Here is a 19918-nt window from a genome sequence, read left to right on the forward strand (position 1 = left end):
GCCGCTAAATCACCAGGCTCCATGATCCTGATGTTCTCCTCCTCCAGGATCAAGGCGAGAGATGCATAGGTTAGCATATATGTCCTCATAATCTTTCCTGGTTAAGTCTGAAGGCCCCTTCACACATGTAGGAGAGTGCTGGCCACCACATGGCTGTCGGAACCCCAAACACCTCCGCCCCACTCCACTTGATCCATCGGCAGCAGCTTCGTCCACTTGACCACATGCTGTGCTCTCAGCTCAGGCACAGGCATTCTCCTAACCTGCACTGCAAGGCTGCCCTGTTAGCTTGAACCATGGGGGAGACTGGTCTAAACCTTAATAAAGACATTGCTGTGAGTGCATCTACCATGGCCACCTTTTGCAAAGAGATTGTACAACTTGCCCTGTCGGCCGTTGTTCTGCTGCCCCCTAAAACGCACTTTAATTTGCAGGCAGCCCATGGGGTGAAAAGTGCTGGAGCATTTGGAGGCTTTTTCATTCTTTTGTGTTGCTTGAGTGAGCAGTAAAGCTTCAGAGGCCTGACTCCAATCATGTTAATGGAGCTGCTGTTGAACGATCTCAGCTGTGGAACAATGCTCACTTTTGACAAGGTTTTCCAACTGTGTGGCCGTTTCCCTCAACCTCCCCCCCCTCCGCCCAACCCTTCCACCCTCCTCCCATATTGTGCTTGTGTACTTCCTTCAGTCTGTGCTGCCTTGCCTCCACTCCACCTCCCCAGCCCCACCCATACTGGAGCCCTTGCACTGAAAGCCAGCTGAGAAAAAGCGACTTGCCTGTGCCACCCCCCACCCAACCCCTGAATGCGCTGCGCCTCCTCCTTGATGTCCTACGGGTGATGCTCACGAGCGCTGCGCAAGGCTGTGGGCATTCACCTCCAACTTCCCTTTGAAGTTCAGGTCACCTGGTGCACACCTATTAAAGGCTGTCATGAAGGACACCGTTCTGAAGTCACGCTAACATGGGCGGTAAATTTTAAGTGGGGGGTGATTCTGGCACAAGGGCACAATAATGAGCTGCAAATGCATTAAAATTAAGTTCTTGACCAGCTGTGCAGCCGGCCGTTGACAGTGGAGCGGACGATCACAAAAAGACAATGGCTTCATCACAGCGTGAAACCAATTTTTGGCCTTCTCGCTATATTGCCCACTCACGCCCACCATGACACCCGCCGCCAATGGGCCAGGCGATTCCAGCCATTGTATTAAATAGATTAAATAATATTCAGTACAACTGGCTCTTCGTACTTTCAGTTTACTCTTGAGAGCTCTAACTGACTTTTTGTTTATAAAGGTTTGTTTTTGGAGATACCCAAGTTTAAGAGACCTGCGTTGGATAAGTTTTATATATAAACATTAAAAAATAATTAAAACTACCTTTTTAACTAGAAGCCCAAGCAATGTGTCCCTGGCAATAGCCTGTTGAATAATCTGTATTTTACAATCCTTAAATCATTGTTCTGGGCTGGTTGGGCTCTAACAATAATTGAAATAAACAGAGAGCTTTTGAGTTCCTTTCAAGTGAAGCAGCATTTCACTTGCACTTCCCTCAAGTTAGTCTACTGCATTCGTTGCTCCCAATGCGGTTTCCTCTACATTGAAGAGACCAAACGCAGACTGGGTGACCGCTTTGCAGAACCTTCGGTCTGTCCGCAAGCGTGACCCAGACCTCCCTGTCGCTTGCCATTTCAATACACCATCCTGCTCTCATACCCACATGTCCGTCCTTGGCCTGCTGCATTGTTCCAGTGAAGCTCAACGCAAACTGGAGGAACAGCACCTCATCTTCTTACTAGGCACTTTACAGCCTTCCGGACTGAACATTGAGTTCAACAATTTTAGATCATGAACTGTCTCCTCCATCCCTACCCCCTTTCCGGTCTACCCATTTTTTCTTTTTTTTCCAATAATTTATATAGAATTTTCTTTTCCCACCTATTTCCATTATTTTTAAATGTATTTCCATCCATTGTTTTTTTTCTGCCTATTAGCCTATTTCGATTCATTCACCCCACCCCCACTAGGGCTATCTGTACCTTGCTTGTCCTGCTTTCTACCCTTAATTAGCACATTCCTTAGCTAATATCATCACCTTCAACACCTCTTTGTCCTTTTGTCTATGACATCTTTTGGCTATCTCCACCTATCACTGGCCTTCTATCCAGCTTTACCTGTCCCACTCCCCACTTAAACCAGCTTATATTTCACCTCTCTTCTATTTTTACTTAGTTCTGTTAAAGAGTCATATGGACTTGAAACGTTAACTGTGTTCCTCTCTGCAGATGTCGCCAGACCTGCTGAGTTTTTCCAGGCATTTTTATTTTTATTTTTATTTTTGTTTTGGACTTCCAGCACCCATAGTTTTTTGCTTTTAGCTTTTGAACGAACTTGTGTAGCCACTTTCTGCCCGATTAATTATCAAAACATTAAGACGTACGTCTGCTGTTCAGTTATAAAATAAACTTCTTCGTGCTTCCGAGTCATAAGGCATGATGTTTTCAATAATCCAATTGACAGTAACTGTCAGTTTGTATAACGCATTTACTGCAGCAATAGTTTCTGCAAAGACAATATTCTTGTACCTGATCGGATTTGGACATTTCCAACCATTTTCTCATACAACTATGTGGAGTTAGTCAGGATATTGCATTACTTGCTGCAACATTGAGATAAGCTTTCAAAAAAAAATCTGAGTTGTGTTACCCCAGGACATCACTTGTAGGTGCTTCATGATTTCTGAGAGAGAAATCGAATTTTTACTTTTGCTCACAAATACTACCAATTCTAAATGATAGAAAAGGGGACAGCACAGCATTGTGAAACATGGGATTCAACTTAAGATTCCCTTAGACTGAATTCTAGTTTCTGTCAGCTTGTGGTAAATGCTAATTGAAAGCCGTGTGCATCCCAACAGAGAAAAAGGGATAGAGAATGTGGCTCTGCAATGTCAGGAAAGGCACCAGAAGTTACAATGCCAGTCATACTGGACTACTCTGATATATCTTTGTCAGGTGATAGATTGGCACTAATTGAGATGTCATTTATTTGGTATTTACTGCAATTCACTTTCAGTCACATCTTCCTTAGTTACTGTTTCCAGCTTTGGCTTCTCCCAAGTGGATCCTAACTGAAATCCTACACTTCTTGTTTCAGATCCACCCATGATTGCAGATAGTCAGTGTTCCTCGAACTATTGCTTTGCCACACTCTATGATACACACTCAAACTCCAGTATCATCATGTACACATTCTCGGTTTTTCTCTTCAGCAGCATTGATTCATTCTATCTCAGAGTTATCTTGAACTGCAGTTCCTTTTCATCCTTCAACTCAACCAACACTTTTAACAAAAAACTTTCTCTTCCTTTGGGGTGTCAAGATCCACACAACAACATTAAGAGTGGAATCGTCCCAAATTTGCACTAAGTGCAGTATGTCAAGAAAACAGGAAGTTGCAATATTTTCCTTCTGTTAATAACCCTGCTATATTTCTTATGTACTGGCTGTTGGGTGCTTTTGGAGTAAATATGGTAATTGGAGTGAGAGCCAGGTGACTGCAAGAGTCTAAAACCAACAGTAAGAAGTGATTTTGATATGTTAATGAACCAAGAGGAACTTCAATCAGAGTTTTACATAAAGCATTAATAGGAATGGTTTTGAATTGAGTTGTTTTAGTTTGAAGGGAGATATATGCGGTTGTAAAAAGGTGCAAATAAGGTAAAGATAGGGTAAGTTTGTTTTTTATAAGTCTAAGAGCTAGGGTAAAGAAACAAGTTTAATCAATTCTGAGAAGAAAGCATTTCTGAAGAGACTGGCTGAGACAATAGAGAAATCAAAGGGAAATACTGAAGCCCAGGTGGGGGTAGCTGCTTAGATCTTCCAGAAGAAAGCAGAATAGCTGGTCAGAACTCGCAGAAGACAGTGTGAACAAGGCCAGACTGGGATAACCAGATGCTGTTAGCCTCAGAGGACACATCAAGGAATAAAAGATGCTGTATGTTTTTTTATTCACTCACAGAATGTGGGCTTCACTGGCTGGGCCAACATTTATTGCCCATTCCTAGTTGCCCTTGAGAAGGCAGTGGTGAGCTGCCTTCTTGAACCACTGCAGCCTACGTGGTTCAGGTACACCCACAGTGCTGTTAGGAAGTGAGTTCCAGGGTTTTGGCCCAGCGACAGGGAAGGAATGGAGATATATTTCCAAGTCAGTATGGTGAGTGACTTGGAGGGGAACCTGCAAATGGTGGTATGACGCGAATGTTACTTGCCACTTGTCAGCCAAATCCTGGATATTGTCCAGGTCTTGCTGCATTTGGACATGGGCTGCTTCAGTGTCTGAGGAGTTGCGACTGGTGCTGAGCATTGTGCAATCATCAGCGAACATCCCTACTTCTGACCTTATGATGGAAGGATGGTCATTGATGAAGCAGCTGAAGATGGCTGGGCCAAGGTCAATGCCCTGAGGAACTCCTGCAGTGATGTCCTGGAGCTGAGATGACGGACCTCAAACAACCACAACCATCTTCCTTTGTGCTAGGTACGACTCCAAGGGAAGATGGTTGTGGTTGTTGGAGGTCAGTCACCTCAGCTCCAGGGCATCATTGCATGTCCAAATGCAACAAGACCTGGACAACATCCAGGCTTGGGCTGACAAGTGGCAAGTATCATTCATGCCACCCAAGTGTCAGGCAATTACCATCTCCAACAAGAGAGAATCCAACCATCGCTCCTTGATGTTCAATGGCATAACCATAACTGAATCCCCGACTATCAACATCCTAGGGGTTACCATTGACCAGAAACTGAACTGGACTAGCCATATAAATACTGTGGCTTCAAGACCAGGTCAGAGGCAATGAATAATTCATCTCCTGACTCCCCAAAGCCTGTCTACCATCTACAAGGCACAAGTCAAGAGTGTGATAGAATACTCTGCACTTGCCTGGATGAGTGCAGCTCCCACAACCCAGAGGAAGCTGAACACCATCCAGGACAATACAGTCCGCTTGATTGGCACCACATCCAGAAACATTCACTCCCTTCACCACCAACACACAGGAGCAGCAGTGTGTACCATCTACTAGTTGCACTGCAGGAATTCACCAAGACTCCTTAGACAACACCTTCCAAACCCATGAGCACTACCATCTAGAAGGAAAAGGGCAGCAGATAGATGGGAACACCACCACCTGCAGGTTCCTTTCTAAGTCACTTGGAAATATATTGCCATTCCTTCCTATTGCTGGGTCAAAATCCTGGAACTACCTTCCTAACAGCACTGTGGGTGTACCTACCCCACGTTGGACTGCAGCGGTTCAAGAAGGCAGCTCACCACCACCTTTTCAAGGGCAACTAGGGATGGACAATAAATGCTGGCCCAGCCAGTGAAGCCCATATCCCATGAATTAATTTTTTTTAAATTACTGGGATTCTATAGATTTTGAAATCTATAAGGATAGTTGCTAAACAGAAAAGGGGATGGTTAGCTCTGAGGGCAGTTAAATTAAGATCTTGTGAAACTGTTTTAAAGTAGAGTTTTCTGTGTGCAGCCATTCTTGTGTTGAAGTGTAATTGTGCTTTATTGTTTTTTGCTTTATTCTTTTAATAAATGTTTACTCTACTATAAAATCTACACAAGTAGTCGGAGACATCATTTCCTGATTTCAGAACCTCTCCTCATGCTATACAAATTGCAAGAACCATTTTGGCTGCTGTTTCAAGTTTCCATCTGGGATTTGGGCTAATTGGCATTTACCTTCAGCCGTGCCATAACAGGTAGCGGGTGGGAAAAAGGACATCTTACCTGCTGGCTGCATTTACAGATTTTCATGCTGTATCATCCAAATCCAGCCTCAATAATCATGCATCCCTGGCAATACGCCCTTTCACTGGCAGGCTGCCTACAATTCACCCGTCACACTGTCACCTTGCTGTTTCTTCACGCCAGGCATATATTTAAAGTGCAGCGTGCACACCTTTCAGTACTTCTAGCCCAGGTCTGCTGTGCAGAAGATATAGCCTTAAAAGGCAAAAAGACTGCAGCCACCCCCTGATTTAGTGACACATCCCTGGGATTCTTTCTGGACACCATTGAAGCCCATGATGTCCTCTAGCCCTGCTGCGGCCACGGAAGGTCCATCAGTGTCAACACTCCAGCTTGGGAGGAGGTGGCAGTGGTGGAAGTGCAAGAAGACGTTCACCCTCCAGTGCAGAAAGAGGATGAATGATCTCACCTGTGCCGCCACATTAAGGCAACCATCTCATCAATCTAAACTCACACAATCACAAGCCCATCACATTTTCACTAGCATCTCACTCACTGGCAGCTCAAGGGTCATCACCCATTCTCACACACATACCCTCACATCTCCATCTGGACTCGTCTCCTCTGTAGACTGCCTCCTCAGCCCTCACCCTCTTGAGGCCACTTCCACAGATCAACATGTGTTCCCATACACACACACGCTGGGATGCCCCCCTTTCCCAGTATAGCCCGCACCCTGCAGCCTCTTCCGTTGCCTAAGGCCTCTTCTCCCCCTTCCCCAAATAAGCCATAGCCCTGCAGCCGTTGAAAAGCTACCTCCATCTTACAGCCGGTCTCATAAGTAAAGACCTACCCATCAGTCCCCCTAAAAGTGATGTGGTGCTGTCTGAGGAGCCTGATGCTGATAACCGCACATGCTGCCTAAAGCAAGGTAGGCAAACAAACCTTGACGTCCCGAGCAAATGCAGCTCACCAAGTGCACGTCACTTATGTTCAGTTGTGAAACACATCAGCGTGCAATCACGCCGACGTGCTCGGATGATCCAGTGTGGCAGGATGATTCCAGCGGGCTGGGCTATAAAGATATGCAGATGTATTATAATTAAGTTCCCAACATCCAGTGGCAGGAAACACAGACCACCACTTATGGGTGGAGCAGACAATTGCAAACATGTTTCACGATAGCATGAAACTGATTTTTGGACTTCCTGTCATGATGTCTGCCGCCAATGGGCATGGAAAATTCCACTCTAAAATTCCAACACCCCTCTGGATCCTTCTCTCTCACTTTCCTCTGAACCCAATCCAGCTCCTCAACTCATCTTTTGTTTTCACTGTCGTCTCTGACCTCAAAAAAAATCTTCAGAAAAGGCATCAACTTCATCATCCTAGGCCCATAATGAATGAATTTTGAGCTTGGCAGGAAGCTGAGCTCTTCTTCCGTTGCCTATTCCTCTGTGCCCATGTTTTTGGCCAGGTTTTGTCCCCCACACACCGGACCCTTTTAACTGTCTTCAGAATTCTCATTCCACCTGGACCACTCCCTCTGGTCTCTTAACCTTTCTGGATTTTTCCAGTGGGAATGGCGGGAGTGACATCAACCATATCAATTTCTCTGTTCCCTTCACTCATTCTCATCTCCCTCCCTCTGAACTTGCAGCACTCTATTTTTTCGAGCCCAACCCTGACCATTGCAATCAAGCCTGCTGAAAGGGGTGGAGTTGTTTATGTTGCACAAACAGACCTCTAATTTGCATTGGCTGATGGTCAGCTCTCTCACCTCTGCCTGGTCTGCAACTTCATCACCAAACATCAAACCATCGTTTTCCAACCAATACTAAATGCATCTCCTCTGGAGATCTCCCATCTAAAGCCTCAACCTCATAGTCCCACAACACGGGTCAGCCCACTTCTACCTGCTACCCAAGATCCACAAACAGGAATGCTCTGGTGAATCCATCATTTCTACCTCTTCTTGCCCTTTGGAATGGATTTCTTCTGATCTGAACTCTATCTTTCCCTCCTTTTGTTCAGTCTCTTTCTACCTATATTCACGATTCTTCCAACATCTGCCACTTTAACAGTTTTCAGTTTCCTTGCCCTAACCATTTCCTTTTCACCATGAACATCCATGGTGAAATTCTTCTACATCTCCAGCCCCCACCAAGATGGCCTGAGAGCGTTTTGCATTGCCTTAAACAAAGGCCCAATCAGTGCTCTTCCACCACCATGTCTTCTGCTTGCACTATCATGCCTTTCTCTATTTAATCCATCCTGCCTTCCACCCTATCACAGACCTCCTCTTTCGCTCTTTCCTCCCTTCATCCCTTTCCCTGCCTTTGTACTTGCTGCAAACCTGTTACACCTGTAATATTTTCCAGTTCTGACAAAAGATCACCAACCTGAAATAATGGCGGTAATTTTAACCACCCAAAACAGGTAGGTTGGGTGAGTTGGAAACACTGCAACTTGCAAGTTTCCCTCCAAGCTACTCACCATCCTGACTTGGAAATACATCACCATTTCTGCACTGTCGCTGGGTCAAAATCTTGGAACTCCCTTCCTAAAATCACTGTGGGTGTACCTACACCACATGGACTGCAGCAGTTCAAGAAGGCAGCTCACCACCACATTATCAAGGGAAATTAGAGATGGGCGATAAATACTGGCCTAGCTAGCGATGCCCACATACCATGAAGGAAAAAAAAACATTTTTGCCCCAGCAACAGTGAAGGAATGATGATATATTTCCAAGTCAGGATGATGAGAGGCTTGGAGGGGAACTTCCAGGTGGTAGTGTTCCCATCATCTGCTGCCCTTGTCCTTCTAGATAGTAGTGGTCATGTGTTTGGAAGGTGCTGTCAAAGGAACCTTGGTGAATTCCTGCAGTGCCTTTTGTAGATGGTACACACTTCTATCACTGTGTGTCAGTGGTGGAAGGAGTAAATGTTTATGGATGGGGTGCCAGTCAAGTGGGTTGCTTTGTCCTGGACGGTGTCAAGCCTCTTGAGTGTTGCGGGAGGTGCACTCATCCAGGCAAGTGGAGAGCATTCCATCACACTCTGACTTGTGCCTTGTAGATGGTGAACAGGCTTTGGGGAGTCAGGAGGTGAGTTACATGCCGCAGAATTCCCAGCCTCTGACCTGCTCTTGTAGCCACAGTATTTATATGGCTAGTCCAGTTCAGTTTATGGTCAATGGTAACCCCCCCAGGTTGTTGATATCTCCTCTTTCCAACAGTACAATGTCTTCCATAATCCTTATTCCCACCCTTTCTCCCTTTTTGCCTTCTCTGTCTTTTATGAATATATTTGAATAAGTACCTTCTGCCCCAGAACTGGTTCCAATGCCCCAAGAATCTAAAGCCCTCCCTCCTGCACCATGCCTCAAGCCATGCATTGATCCTATCTTCCTATTTCTACTCTGGCTAGCATGTGGCACTGGGAGTAATCCAGGAATTAATACCTTCGAGGTCCTACTTTTAAACTTCTTCCCTAGCTCCTGAAAATTTGACCATAGGACCACAATCCCTCTCCTCTCTATGTTGCTGGTACCAACATATAACACAAGTTCTGGTTCACACCCTTCCCCTGCAGAATATTCTGCACCCTGGTCATGATGTCCTTTACCCTGGCACCAGGGAGGCAACACACTATGTGGGAGTCATGGTGACAGTTACAGAAATGCCTGTCTGCCCCGCCCCTTGACTATGGAATCTCCTATTACACTTTGTTGGTCCCTCTTGTGTAGGTCCTTGCCCATTGGTGCCATAGTCAACTGCACTCATTCAATGCATTCCTTTCTCAATCTCTGTCTCCTGAGCTTTCAATTAGTTTTTTTCATTTAACTGAGATGAACTTCCAGTGATAATGAGCAAGCTGGAGTTTGCTGCACTCACAGCAACACAAAACTGTTCTACTCTACCCTGCTTTAGGAAATCCCCTCTGCAATTTAATAAATAGCCATGTACAGCCTTTCTTTTAAACTAAATTTCCTTCAGTTATAATGGAATATTTGTACACAACAAAAACAAAAACCTCATTTGGTTACAACCATAATGACAACCATAATGAATATGCTCACACTTGAATAATTCAAAAATTATTTGTTTTAAAAGTCAATTATCAATTTTAAAAATGCACATTAATTTAAGGCAATTACACAAACCTAAGAGTTCTGATGGTATTACTTAGATTTTGAATCACATGATAACTAAAACCTGTTTGGAACAGATCTATTACAGTATTTATCTCTTTCTGGAAGGACACACATACGAAAGAAACATGTCTATTTCATTTTTTATTATGATTCGTTCAGGTTGTAAGTTATGTGGCAGGTAATGTGCTATTGATATCTCCCAGGTACCACAAATGCCACATTGATGCCTGTGAACATCTTCCTCATCACTAAATCATGTTGCTAGGAATACCAGTCACTGTTGTACAGGCTGACTTCTCCTGGAAGGGCCTGGACATTGGCAGTCTTCATAACAATCACTGTATCCGGATTCCTGCCTAGCAACTATAGAATTGATCTCCGGATATTCTGTAGTCTTCGGATATAGACTTCTACTGGAAAAGTGCTGTAATGAGACCGTAAGGTGATGCCTATAACGGTGTCCTTTCCTCCTTTAATTTCATCCAGTTCATTTGCAATGTAGTGCAGGTCCTGGCTTGAAACAGTGTTGAATCAGATTGGTGGGCCATGAGGTCGATATTCTACCATGATGTGTTTTCCAAGTTCACAGCAAGGTGAGGGCCAATATTTTTAGGATTGCCAAGATTGAATATTTTGAGACCTAGGACAGAAAAGGTAACATTACTTAACACACTAAGACACAATCTTGCTGATGTTCACATATGAAACTGGGAGGATACATCATTTCAAACAGCAGAAAACCAAAATGGGACCACAGCCTGCTAATTTAATAGATGTGTAAGGGACATAAATCATACAGTGGAATCTTACAGCAAGCACAGACAAGCTGACAAATAAGCATATATCTCCTGTAGTATATTAGTTTACTTCCATTTAGTTTGTCAATTATTTATTCTTCTTTCATGTTTCTCCACCTTAAACATAAGTATTATAATTATATAATTGAGGAACAGGCAGACTGTTGATCTGTTCCCAGTGCTCTGCCAATGCTGGTCTATCTGACCTCTGAGCAACAAGCAAGGCTGCTGAGAGTTAACTGTGTCAGATTTTCTCTTCCTCCCTTTGAGAAATATTTCTATCCAACTTAGTGAACAGAGGAAGCTTACTCTGTGGGAACGTCCTGTTGAACGTCACTGTTAATTAGGTCACATTCAATTATTGTTTATTTAGGCAAAATTGGACTCAGGAATTCAATAAATTACGGATGTCACCTGAGAATTTTCTAACTATATTAGTTGACCTCCATGGAAAAAAATTGCCTTTTTTCCTGTAACTATCACTCTACCTCTTCTCCCCACCATAATTCCTTCACTGTCTGTCTTTGTTTATCTGCTTGTCTTGCTCTCCTTTTTTTCCCTCTTACTCTGTATTCTACCCCTACACTTTTGTTGTCATTTCTCTTTTACTTTGTCTTCAAAGGAGTAATTCCTGCAATTTTTTTCCTTCCATCTGGGACATCTTTCATAAACATCACTTTACCGATTCATACGTCACATGTTGAACCATCTTTAAAACCAAGTACGACAGACGTCAGTGATGGCCCTCATGTACTCTGTAGCTGAGTGCTGGGTAACAGCACGGACCAGAAGTGGCCACACTGGACTGGTTGATGTTGAGCTGAACACTGCAATGAGATGCATCACTGGAACCCTTAAGTCGACCCCAACACCCTGGTTACCCATGCTGGCACACATCGCACCAACCCTGCCCCCCCTCCACCTCACCACCACCACCAATTGGCCACAATGCAGTAACGCTCCGTGAAGCTCAGCGAACTGAGGAAAGCAAATGCCTCCCCATGCACCAACCTCACCAACATCCCTCACCTCCATTTGAAGTCACGTAAGCCCGTTTAGACCCATGCAATTTAAGCCCTGAAGAAGCTTGGAAAAATGAGTGGCCCTCAAAAGAAGTCATGAATGAACACCTCGTGAAAGACCCGATACAGAAGATCCCTGGTATCAACCTCCCATGAAGCTCATGGGCATCCATGAACTGCATTCATATAAACCATGGCAGAAGCGAATACCTGATGCACAAATGGAAAATTAAAAACTTTCCTGTGGTCGCCCAGAACAGACCATGGCACACATAACTCAATACCCACCTCATAAATACAAAGTAGGTATTACAGCAACACACACCAGGACTCTTGACATAACATCCTGGCTTGACCACCTTGATATAAAATTATAGTTCTTACTCTATACCCAGCCATATGAAAGAAGCAGCAGCAGCCCAGGCAAAACACCAACATGGCTAACACCATAGAATGGATCAGATGTTGATACATAGACAAATCAGGAAAAGGGGAGGCTCAATGTGGACAGGAGATAGGGGCTTGAGGGGTACAGCAACACACATGAATGAGAGAAATAGGGAGCTTGTGCTGGGAGAAGAGATTGAGACAGAGCAGGAGTCAGGGCCAGGGTTTGGGAATACGATCAGAAGATCTTTCTATTGCTAGGAAGATGGATCAAAGCAATTGCTATAACTGCTACTGACAGGCAGGGCCCACTGCAAGACATAGAGGCAAAAGAAACTCAGGGCCTGTTTTTTTTTAAATTCACTCATGGGATGTGGGCTTCACTGGCTGGGCCAGCATTTATTGCCCATCCCTAGGTGCCCTTGAGAAGGTGCTGATGAGCTGCCTTCTTAAACTGCTGGAGTCCATGTGGTGTAGGTACACCCACAGTGCTGCACGGAAGTGAGTTGCAGGATTTGGACCCAGTGACAGTGAAAGAACGGCAATATATTTCCAAGTCAGGATGGTGAGTGTCTTGGAGGGGAACTTCCAGGTGGCGATGTTCCCATCTATCTATTGCCCTTGTCCTTCTAGGTGGTAATGGTCGTGTGTATGGAAGATGCTGTCAAAGGAGCTTTGGTGAATTCCTGCAGTGCATCTTATAGATGGTACACACTGCTGCTACCATGCTTCGGTGGTGGAGGGAGTGAATGTTGTGGATGTGGTGCCAATCAAGCGGGCTGCTTTGACTTGGAAGCTGTCAAGCTTCTTGAGTGTTGTGGGAGCTGCACTCATCCAAACAATTGGGGAGTATTCCAACACACTCTTGATTTGTGCCTTGTAGATGGTGGACAGGCTTTGGGGAGTCAGGAGATAAGTTACTCGTTGCACGATTCCTAGCCGCTGACCTACTCTTGTAGCCACAGCATTTTTATGGCTAATTCTGCTTCTGGTCAATGGTAACCCCCAGGATGTGGATAGTGGGGAATTCAGTGATGGTAATGCCATTGAACATCAAGGACTGATGGTTGGATTCACTCTTGTTGGAGATGGTTATTGCCTGACACTTGTATGGCACGAATGCCTGGATATTGTTCAGGTCTTGCTGCATTTGGACAAGGGATGCTTCAGTATCTGAGGAGTCGTGAATGGTGCTGAACATTGTGCAATCATCAGCGAAGATCCCCACTTCTGCCGTTATGATGGAAGGAAGGCCATTGATGAAGCAGCTGAAGATGGTTGGGCTGAGGACACTACCCTGAGGAACTCCTGCAGTGATGTCCTGGAGCTGAGATGACTGACCTCCAACAACCACAACCATCTTTCTTTGTGCTAGGTATGACTCCAACCAGCGGAGAGTTTTCCCCTGGTTCCCATTGACTCCAATTTTGCTAGAGCTCTTTGATACCACACTCGGTCAAATACTGCTTTGATGTCAAGGGAGTCACTCTCACCTCACCCCAGGAGTTCAGCTCGTTTGTCCACGTTTGAACCAAGGCTGTAATCAGGTCAGGAGCTGAGTGGCCCTGGCGGAACTCAAACTGGGCGTGAGTGAGCAGGTTATTGCTAAGCAAGTGCCACTTGATAGAACTGTTCATGACCTCTTCCATCACTTTAGTTTTCTTTGAGAATAGACTGATGGGGCGGCAATTGGCCGGGTTGGATTTGTCCTGCTTTTTGTATATAGGACATATCTGGGCCATTTTTCACATAGCCGGGTAGTTACCAGTGTTGAAGCTGTGGTGGAACAGCTTGGGAGGGAGGTTGAAGCCAGGACCTGGAACCTGGGACTATGGCTGAGAAGCAGTGGGGAGGCCAGGTCAGAAATACAGAGCAGTAAAGCTGTCAAGTGTATTATCACAAATAAGTCAGATCTTTGGAAAAGGACCAAAACCTTTTTATTTTAAGAATTGAATTGATCATACTTCTCACGCTGCTCACACACCCATCACTCATCCATCAGCTATCCCTAACAGTCAGGACTCAGGCATAGCATTCAGATATTTGATTTCACCTGCCAACGAAGCCAGCCTCACATCCATATTGTTGGATCTCACGGATCCTCGTCGCCTACTTGTTGTGAGTGGTAGCCGAGTTGGTACTATTGATAGAGTTGATCCGCAGACACTTCTTAGCTGGAAACATTAAGTTTATTCACAATATCTTCAACAGCAACTATACATGTACTTTCAACTTCAACTCCATCTCTGCACTGACTGGTGATAGCTCGCGCTACTCTCTTGTTGTCTATTACAGGTCATGTGATCTTCCTTAACAAGCATTTCTCTTAAAGGCACATTACACACTAAACAAAACCATAATTACTACATTCCTCCCCCTTTAACTCAGCCCTACATATTATGTTTAAAAGTAAAGAAGTTCAGGTGGTTTCCTGGTATGTGTGGAATGTCTCAGCTCCACAACTTCAGATTCTTTGTCAGGGACCTCCTTTTTTTGGAGCTGCCTGAACATCAGGTGCTTCTGTGGGCACTGTGGGTATCCTCAACTCTTACAGGAAATGCAAACCTGGTCATGATAGCTGGTGGAACCAAATCTTGATGATTTGTGTCTTCTTCCTTAAATGGTCCACACATTTATGGATTATCTGGTCATCCACCTTCATGTGGTAAGATAGGGGTCACGAAACTGCACTATTTTCACCCGGTATAACCAGTTTAGTCCTTCCCCAAAGTTCTTCACGTATTCCGGCTCTCCCATGGTAAATTTCCTCTCATGACTATGCCAGGCATGGTTAGTTTTCTGGCTTCCCTGACTCCTTTCCACCTTCCCTTCTAAATTCGGCATTATTAAACTCAATCATGCCCTGAGATGTAGTTTCAACAATAACTCTGCAGGTGTGACAGCTGTCGTTGTATGAGTGGTAGTCATGTAATGAAAAAGAAAGTGTGCTAGTCTGGTTGCCAAGGAATCACCAGCTAGCTTTTTCATGCCTGTATTGAACATTTGAACCACTCTTTCAGCCAGCCCTTTTGAGGAAGGGTGGTACGGTGCAGTTTTCACACGGGTGATATTGTTGAGGCTGATAAACCGTTGAATTTCAGCACTCTTAAATGCCATGCTGTTATTGGGAACAACTACTTCTGGTGGTCCGTAAATAGCAAAACTCTGACGTAGGTACTCAATTGTAGTGCCCGACGTTGGTGACTTCACCTCATACACGTCCAACCATTTTGAATGGGCAACGACAATGAGCAGAAACCAGGAAAGGTCCAACGTAGTCAATTTGTAACCACACCCAGGGTCTACCTGGCCGCTCCAGTGGGTGTAACGGACCTGAGCTTTACTAAACTTTCTATTTCGCTATCCATCCCAGGCCAGCACAGATAGCTGCGTGCTATGGCCTTCATTGGGGAAATTCCTGGATGGGCACAGTGTAGTTCAATTAAAAGTAGCTCCCTTCTCTTTGGAGCAACTATCACTCGTGCTCCTCACAATAAGATGCCATTCTGACTAGTTATTTCATGCCTTCTGTTGAAGTACGGTTTCATTTTGTCAGATACGGACTCCTGTGACCAACCATGTAGCAATTGTTCTCATACTTGAGATAGGACCGAGTCCGGACTTGTCCACTCTCTGATCTGCTAAACACATACCAGCAAGGAATCTAAAAAATTTGTTATGACACAGCAGTTGGTAGAGTCTGAGTTGTTTAAATCCCAGAGGGAAACTTGAACAACTATCAAAACCTATATTTTTAATTGGATGCAGCTCTGAATTCAGGAATAAGACCACTGAGCCTCCAGAAGTGTTTTATGTAAAACTAAATTAAACATTTACTAATTTAACAACAAAGTTAAACACAGACACATCTACAAATTACTACCACAATAATTTTTAAACAAATCCCAAATTAATCACTCCCAGGTAAATCTTCACCAAGGCAACAATAACCCACTGACTCTAAACAGACACCAGTCAAAGCACATCTGAACTTACGAATTCAAAATGTGGTTCATTGCAATTTGGTTCTTTGCATACACAGTTATAGGCTTACAGGCTGGTTAGATCTTAAATGCCTCTGACTCACACACACAAACTCCTTTCTGTTTATACCTAGATTTTCCTTAGAATGTAAATTTTCCATTGTATTCGTCACATCTTCTAATGATAACATTTTCATCCCACTATTTTTATTAGTAATATAAATGCATTACTTGGCATTTCCCACCTAGGTGCAAGATTTTACTCCCACTTTTGAATGCTTTATTCAACAAATGCAAATTTGCACTTTACCTTCCAACCCTACTTAATGTTTATCAAATTAACATCTCAAACTACTATACATCAAAGCACCCCGACTAGCTGGCTTTAATCCAATTAAGATACACACATAAACACAGACCTCACTACAATTCAGTTTTAAAAATAATTTCCAATAACATTGTAGGCATTAATGTCTCTTCATGACAAATTTAACAGTAAAACAAGTTCCTCCACAGGAACAAGCTCATCATTTTCTTGTAAAAGCAAACTACTAAGTGCTTTGGCGTTTGCAATTTTTATTTCCAGGCCTATGTACGAAAGTGTATTTGTATGCTGCAAGGAGCCCACTCGCTGACGCGTAAAATGACACACGGTGATGTCAGGCGGACGTCCCGACATCACCACCCGTCATTTAGATTGTCAGTTCGGCGGGCATGTAGCAGCGTCAGCTGCACGCCCGCCGAACTGTCAAAGGCCTATTAAGGCCATTAAGAAAGTCATTAAAGCCTTAAGGTTGGTGGGCAGGCAAAAAGCCCAGACAGCCTTCGTATTTTTCATGAAACCTCATCCACGGATGGGATGGAATTTCATGAAGTGTTTTAAAATGTAATAAAAATTTATATTTTTATTCTTTGACATGTCCCAGCTCGTGATAGTGTCACATGAGGGGTCATGTTTTAAAAGTGTTACAATCCTTTATTTGAAACTTTATCACTGAAACAAATCTCCCTGAGGCACCTCCGTACCTTGGGGAGATCTCTGCACTCTTTCGCGCGCATGCAAGGAACCTCTCAGGGAATCCCCCCACGCCCGCACAGGAAGCGCTCAGTGCTTCCGGGTGTGCATCACACTGGGTGGGCCTTAATTAGCCCACCCACATAAAATGGGGGCACCGATCGGGTCCGGGCTCGCTCCTGCCCGCCCCCACACAAGCCCCCAACCCCCCGACGGCAGGAAAATTCAGCCCAAAGTGTCATTTGTGTTTCTGTGTCTTCTTTCTACCTGCCTTCTTCTTACTAGCGCTGAATTTAATCTTGGCCTTCTATTTGATTTCAATATTGGCCAGACTACTCTCAGTTGCAAGCTTGATTTGAGTGAGCTGAGTGGTTGGGTCTCCCAAAATTTCATCATCTGTTTGCTTCGAAAATCCTACGACTTTTGCCTCAATCTGAAGAAGAGTCATATTGACTCGAAATGTTAACTCTGTTTTTCTCTCCACAGATGCTGTTAGACCTGCTGGGGTTCTTCCAGCATTTTCTGTTTCCGTTTCAGATTTCCAGCATCCACAGTATTTTGCTTTATCTCGGAGTAAATATCTGAATTTATTGTTTCAGGCTGTTCTACGTTGTAGATCTCACCGAGATTTTTTTCTTTTGCTTCAAAGCCTGTTTGAATCTTTCCTTGCACTGTCTCATTGTATGTCCATTTCTGTGGCAATAATAACACTTGATTTTTTTAGAACAACTGTTATAAGACTGCTTGTTTCCATCTCTATTGAAATTATTCTTTGCTTTTGCTGCTAAGTCATTTTTTCTCATTTTCCAGTTAGCAGGGTCTGTTTCCTGCTTCTCAGCAGTGTCTTGCATTTTCGCGCCCTTATTGGCTGGAGTTTCCCACCCTAGTAGAGGACGGCACCATTTTGCACTCCCTGTATGGCTTTTGAATCTCTTATTGCACTTTCCATGGCCAGTAGTATCTCTAGCACCTTCTTAAAATCCAAATTCGCTTCGGTCAATAATCTCTTCTGAATCTTGTCCTCATTCACACCACATGCTAAACAATCTCTGAGCTTGTTGTTTAGAGATGTACCAAACTCACAATGTTCCATTAACTGCTTCAAACTTGCCACATAGCATGCAACTGTCTTCCCTGGAGCTCTATTTCGTGAGTTAAACATGAACCTTTGCATCATTACCAAGACCTTCACAAGGTCCACCAATTCATCAAAATTTTTGGAATCTGGGACACTGGGTGCCATCAAACTACGAATCAGGCCATAGTCTTTATTTCCACATGTACTTGAGAGGATCGCTCACCTCTTCTCTTCCCCCCGTAATCTTGTTCGCCTGGAAAAAGAACACAAGGCGTTCAATGCAATGAGACCAATTGTCCATGGCTGAATCAAAAGAATCAATTCTTCCAAATTGTATCATTCTGAGAGGGGATAACTTCTTCAATTCGAACAAAACTTCAACTTACAAATACTGGGTGAGGTACAGTGTCGATTTGTTTTCAACTTGATTTCTTCTGTTTAACCTTGTTTTATCCTCATCGCCTATTTGTTGTGAGTGGTGGCTGAGTTGGTGCTATTGATAGAGTTGATCAGCAGATACTTCTTGGGTGGAAACATTAAGTTTATTAACAATATATTCAACAGCAACTATACATGTACTTTCAACTCTATCTCTGCACTGACTGAAGAGGCAGCCCACACTACTCTCCTATTGGTTACTACAGATCATGTGATCTTCCTCCACAAGCATTACTCTTAAAGGCACATTACACACTAAACAAAGCCATAATTGCTACACATATCTTGATGTTTCCATGCCTCCAGTTATCCATCTGTGGCAGGTATATCAACAAAATATGATGCTACACAATCACTGACATTCTCCCCTCTACGCCACAGGGTAAGGTGGCATGCAGTAGAAGGGAGCAGAGTAGAATCAGCACCCAAGCTCTACCGAAGAAGTGGTGCTCTACATCCTGGGGCTGGCTGCATCAGACCCTGGGTACATCCGGCATCGCAGAGAATACTGGGACGATTGTATGTTACTGCCTTATGCCCCTTCTCACCTTACACATCATCTTCATCCAGCTACTAGACATGAAGTACAAGCTGCAGACAGTGTGACCACGGACATCTTGCATTCAATCCCATCTCACCCCAGTCCCCTGGCCCCAAATCTCACCTTCCATTTTTCTGTTTTCAGATACTCAAGAACTGCTGCCTGTCCATCCATAGCAGCCTCTGAAGGAAGAGAGGGAGTAACAGCTCACCACTGATGAAAAAGCACCATTACTTGATCTGACACTGGCAGCTTCCAGCAGTGATACTGGCACTGTGTGAACTTTGGAGGCTAATATAGTATCAGGACCAGCACATAGTGAGTCAGTGGGCATGGGTAGGCTGCAGCCACCAAGGGGAAAGGATAGCTCATGTGCCAGCTCACTGGATGGCAAGGTCACAAACAAAACCTGCCATAGGGGGTTCAGTTGAGAAATTTGATCAGGCTGCATACATGAAAACATTTGATGAGGGTGCAGACAGCAGGCCTGCCAGACTGTCTTCTTCCACTAGGAACATAAAACAGGAGTAAGTCACTTAGTTCTTTGAGCCTGTTCCATCACTCAGTGAGATCAGGGCTGATCTGTCCCCATATCCTTTAATAACTTTTGCTAACAAAATCCAGCACAGTTTTAAAATTAACAATTGATCTGTTTGCAGAAAAGTTCCAAACTTCTACCACCTTTTGCCTGAAGAAGCATTTCCTAATTTCACTCTAAAAGATCTGTGTTAATTGAT

General features: G+C 44.1%; 1 protein-coding gene across 1 annotated transcript in view; it reads right to left on the reverse strand.

Annotated features, from left to right (window-relative positions):
- LOC121290429 (NXPE family member 3-like) overlaps positions 1-19918 on the reverse strand; it is a 265342-nt gene that overhangs the window by 236504 nt on the left and 8920 nt on the right. Inside the window, exon 4 of the mRNA XM_041210866.1 lies at positions 10528-10560. Coding sequence (XP_041066800.1) covers positions 10528-10560 — 33 coding nt within the window. The remainder of the gene's footprint in view (positions 1-10527; positions 10561-19918) is intronic.

This window comes from Carcharodon carcharias, chromosome 18 (assembly GCF_017639515.1).
Source record: "Carcharodon carcharias isolate sCarCar2 chromosome 18, sCarCar2.pri, whole genome shotgun sequence".
Classification (NCBI taxonomy): Eukaryota; Metazoa; Chordata; class Chondrichthyes; order Lamniformes; family Lamnidae; genus Carcharodon; species Carcharodon carcharias.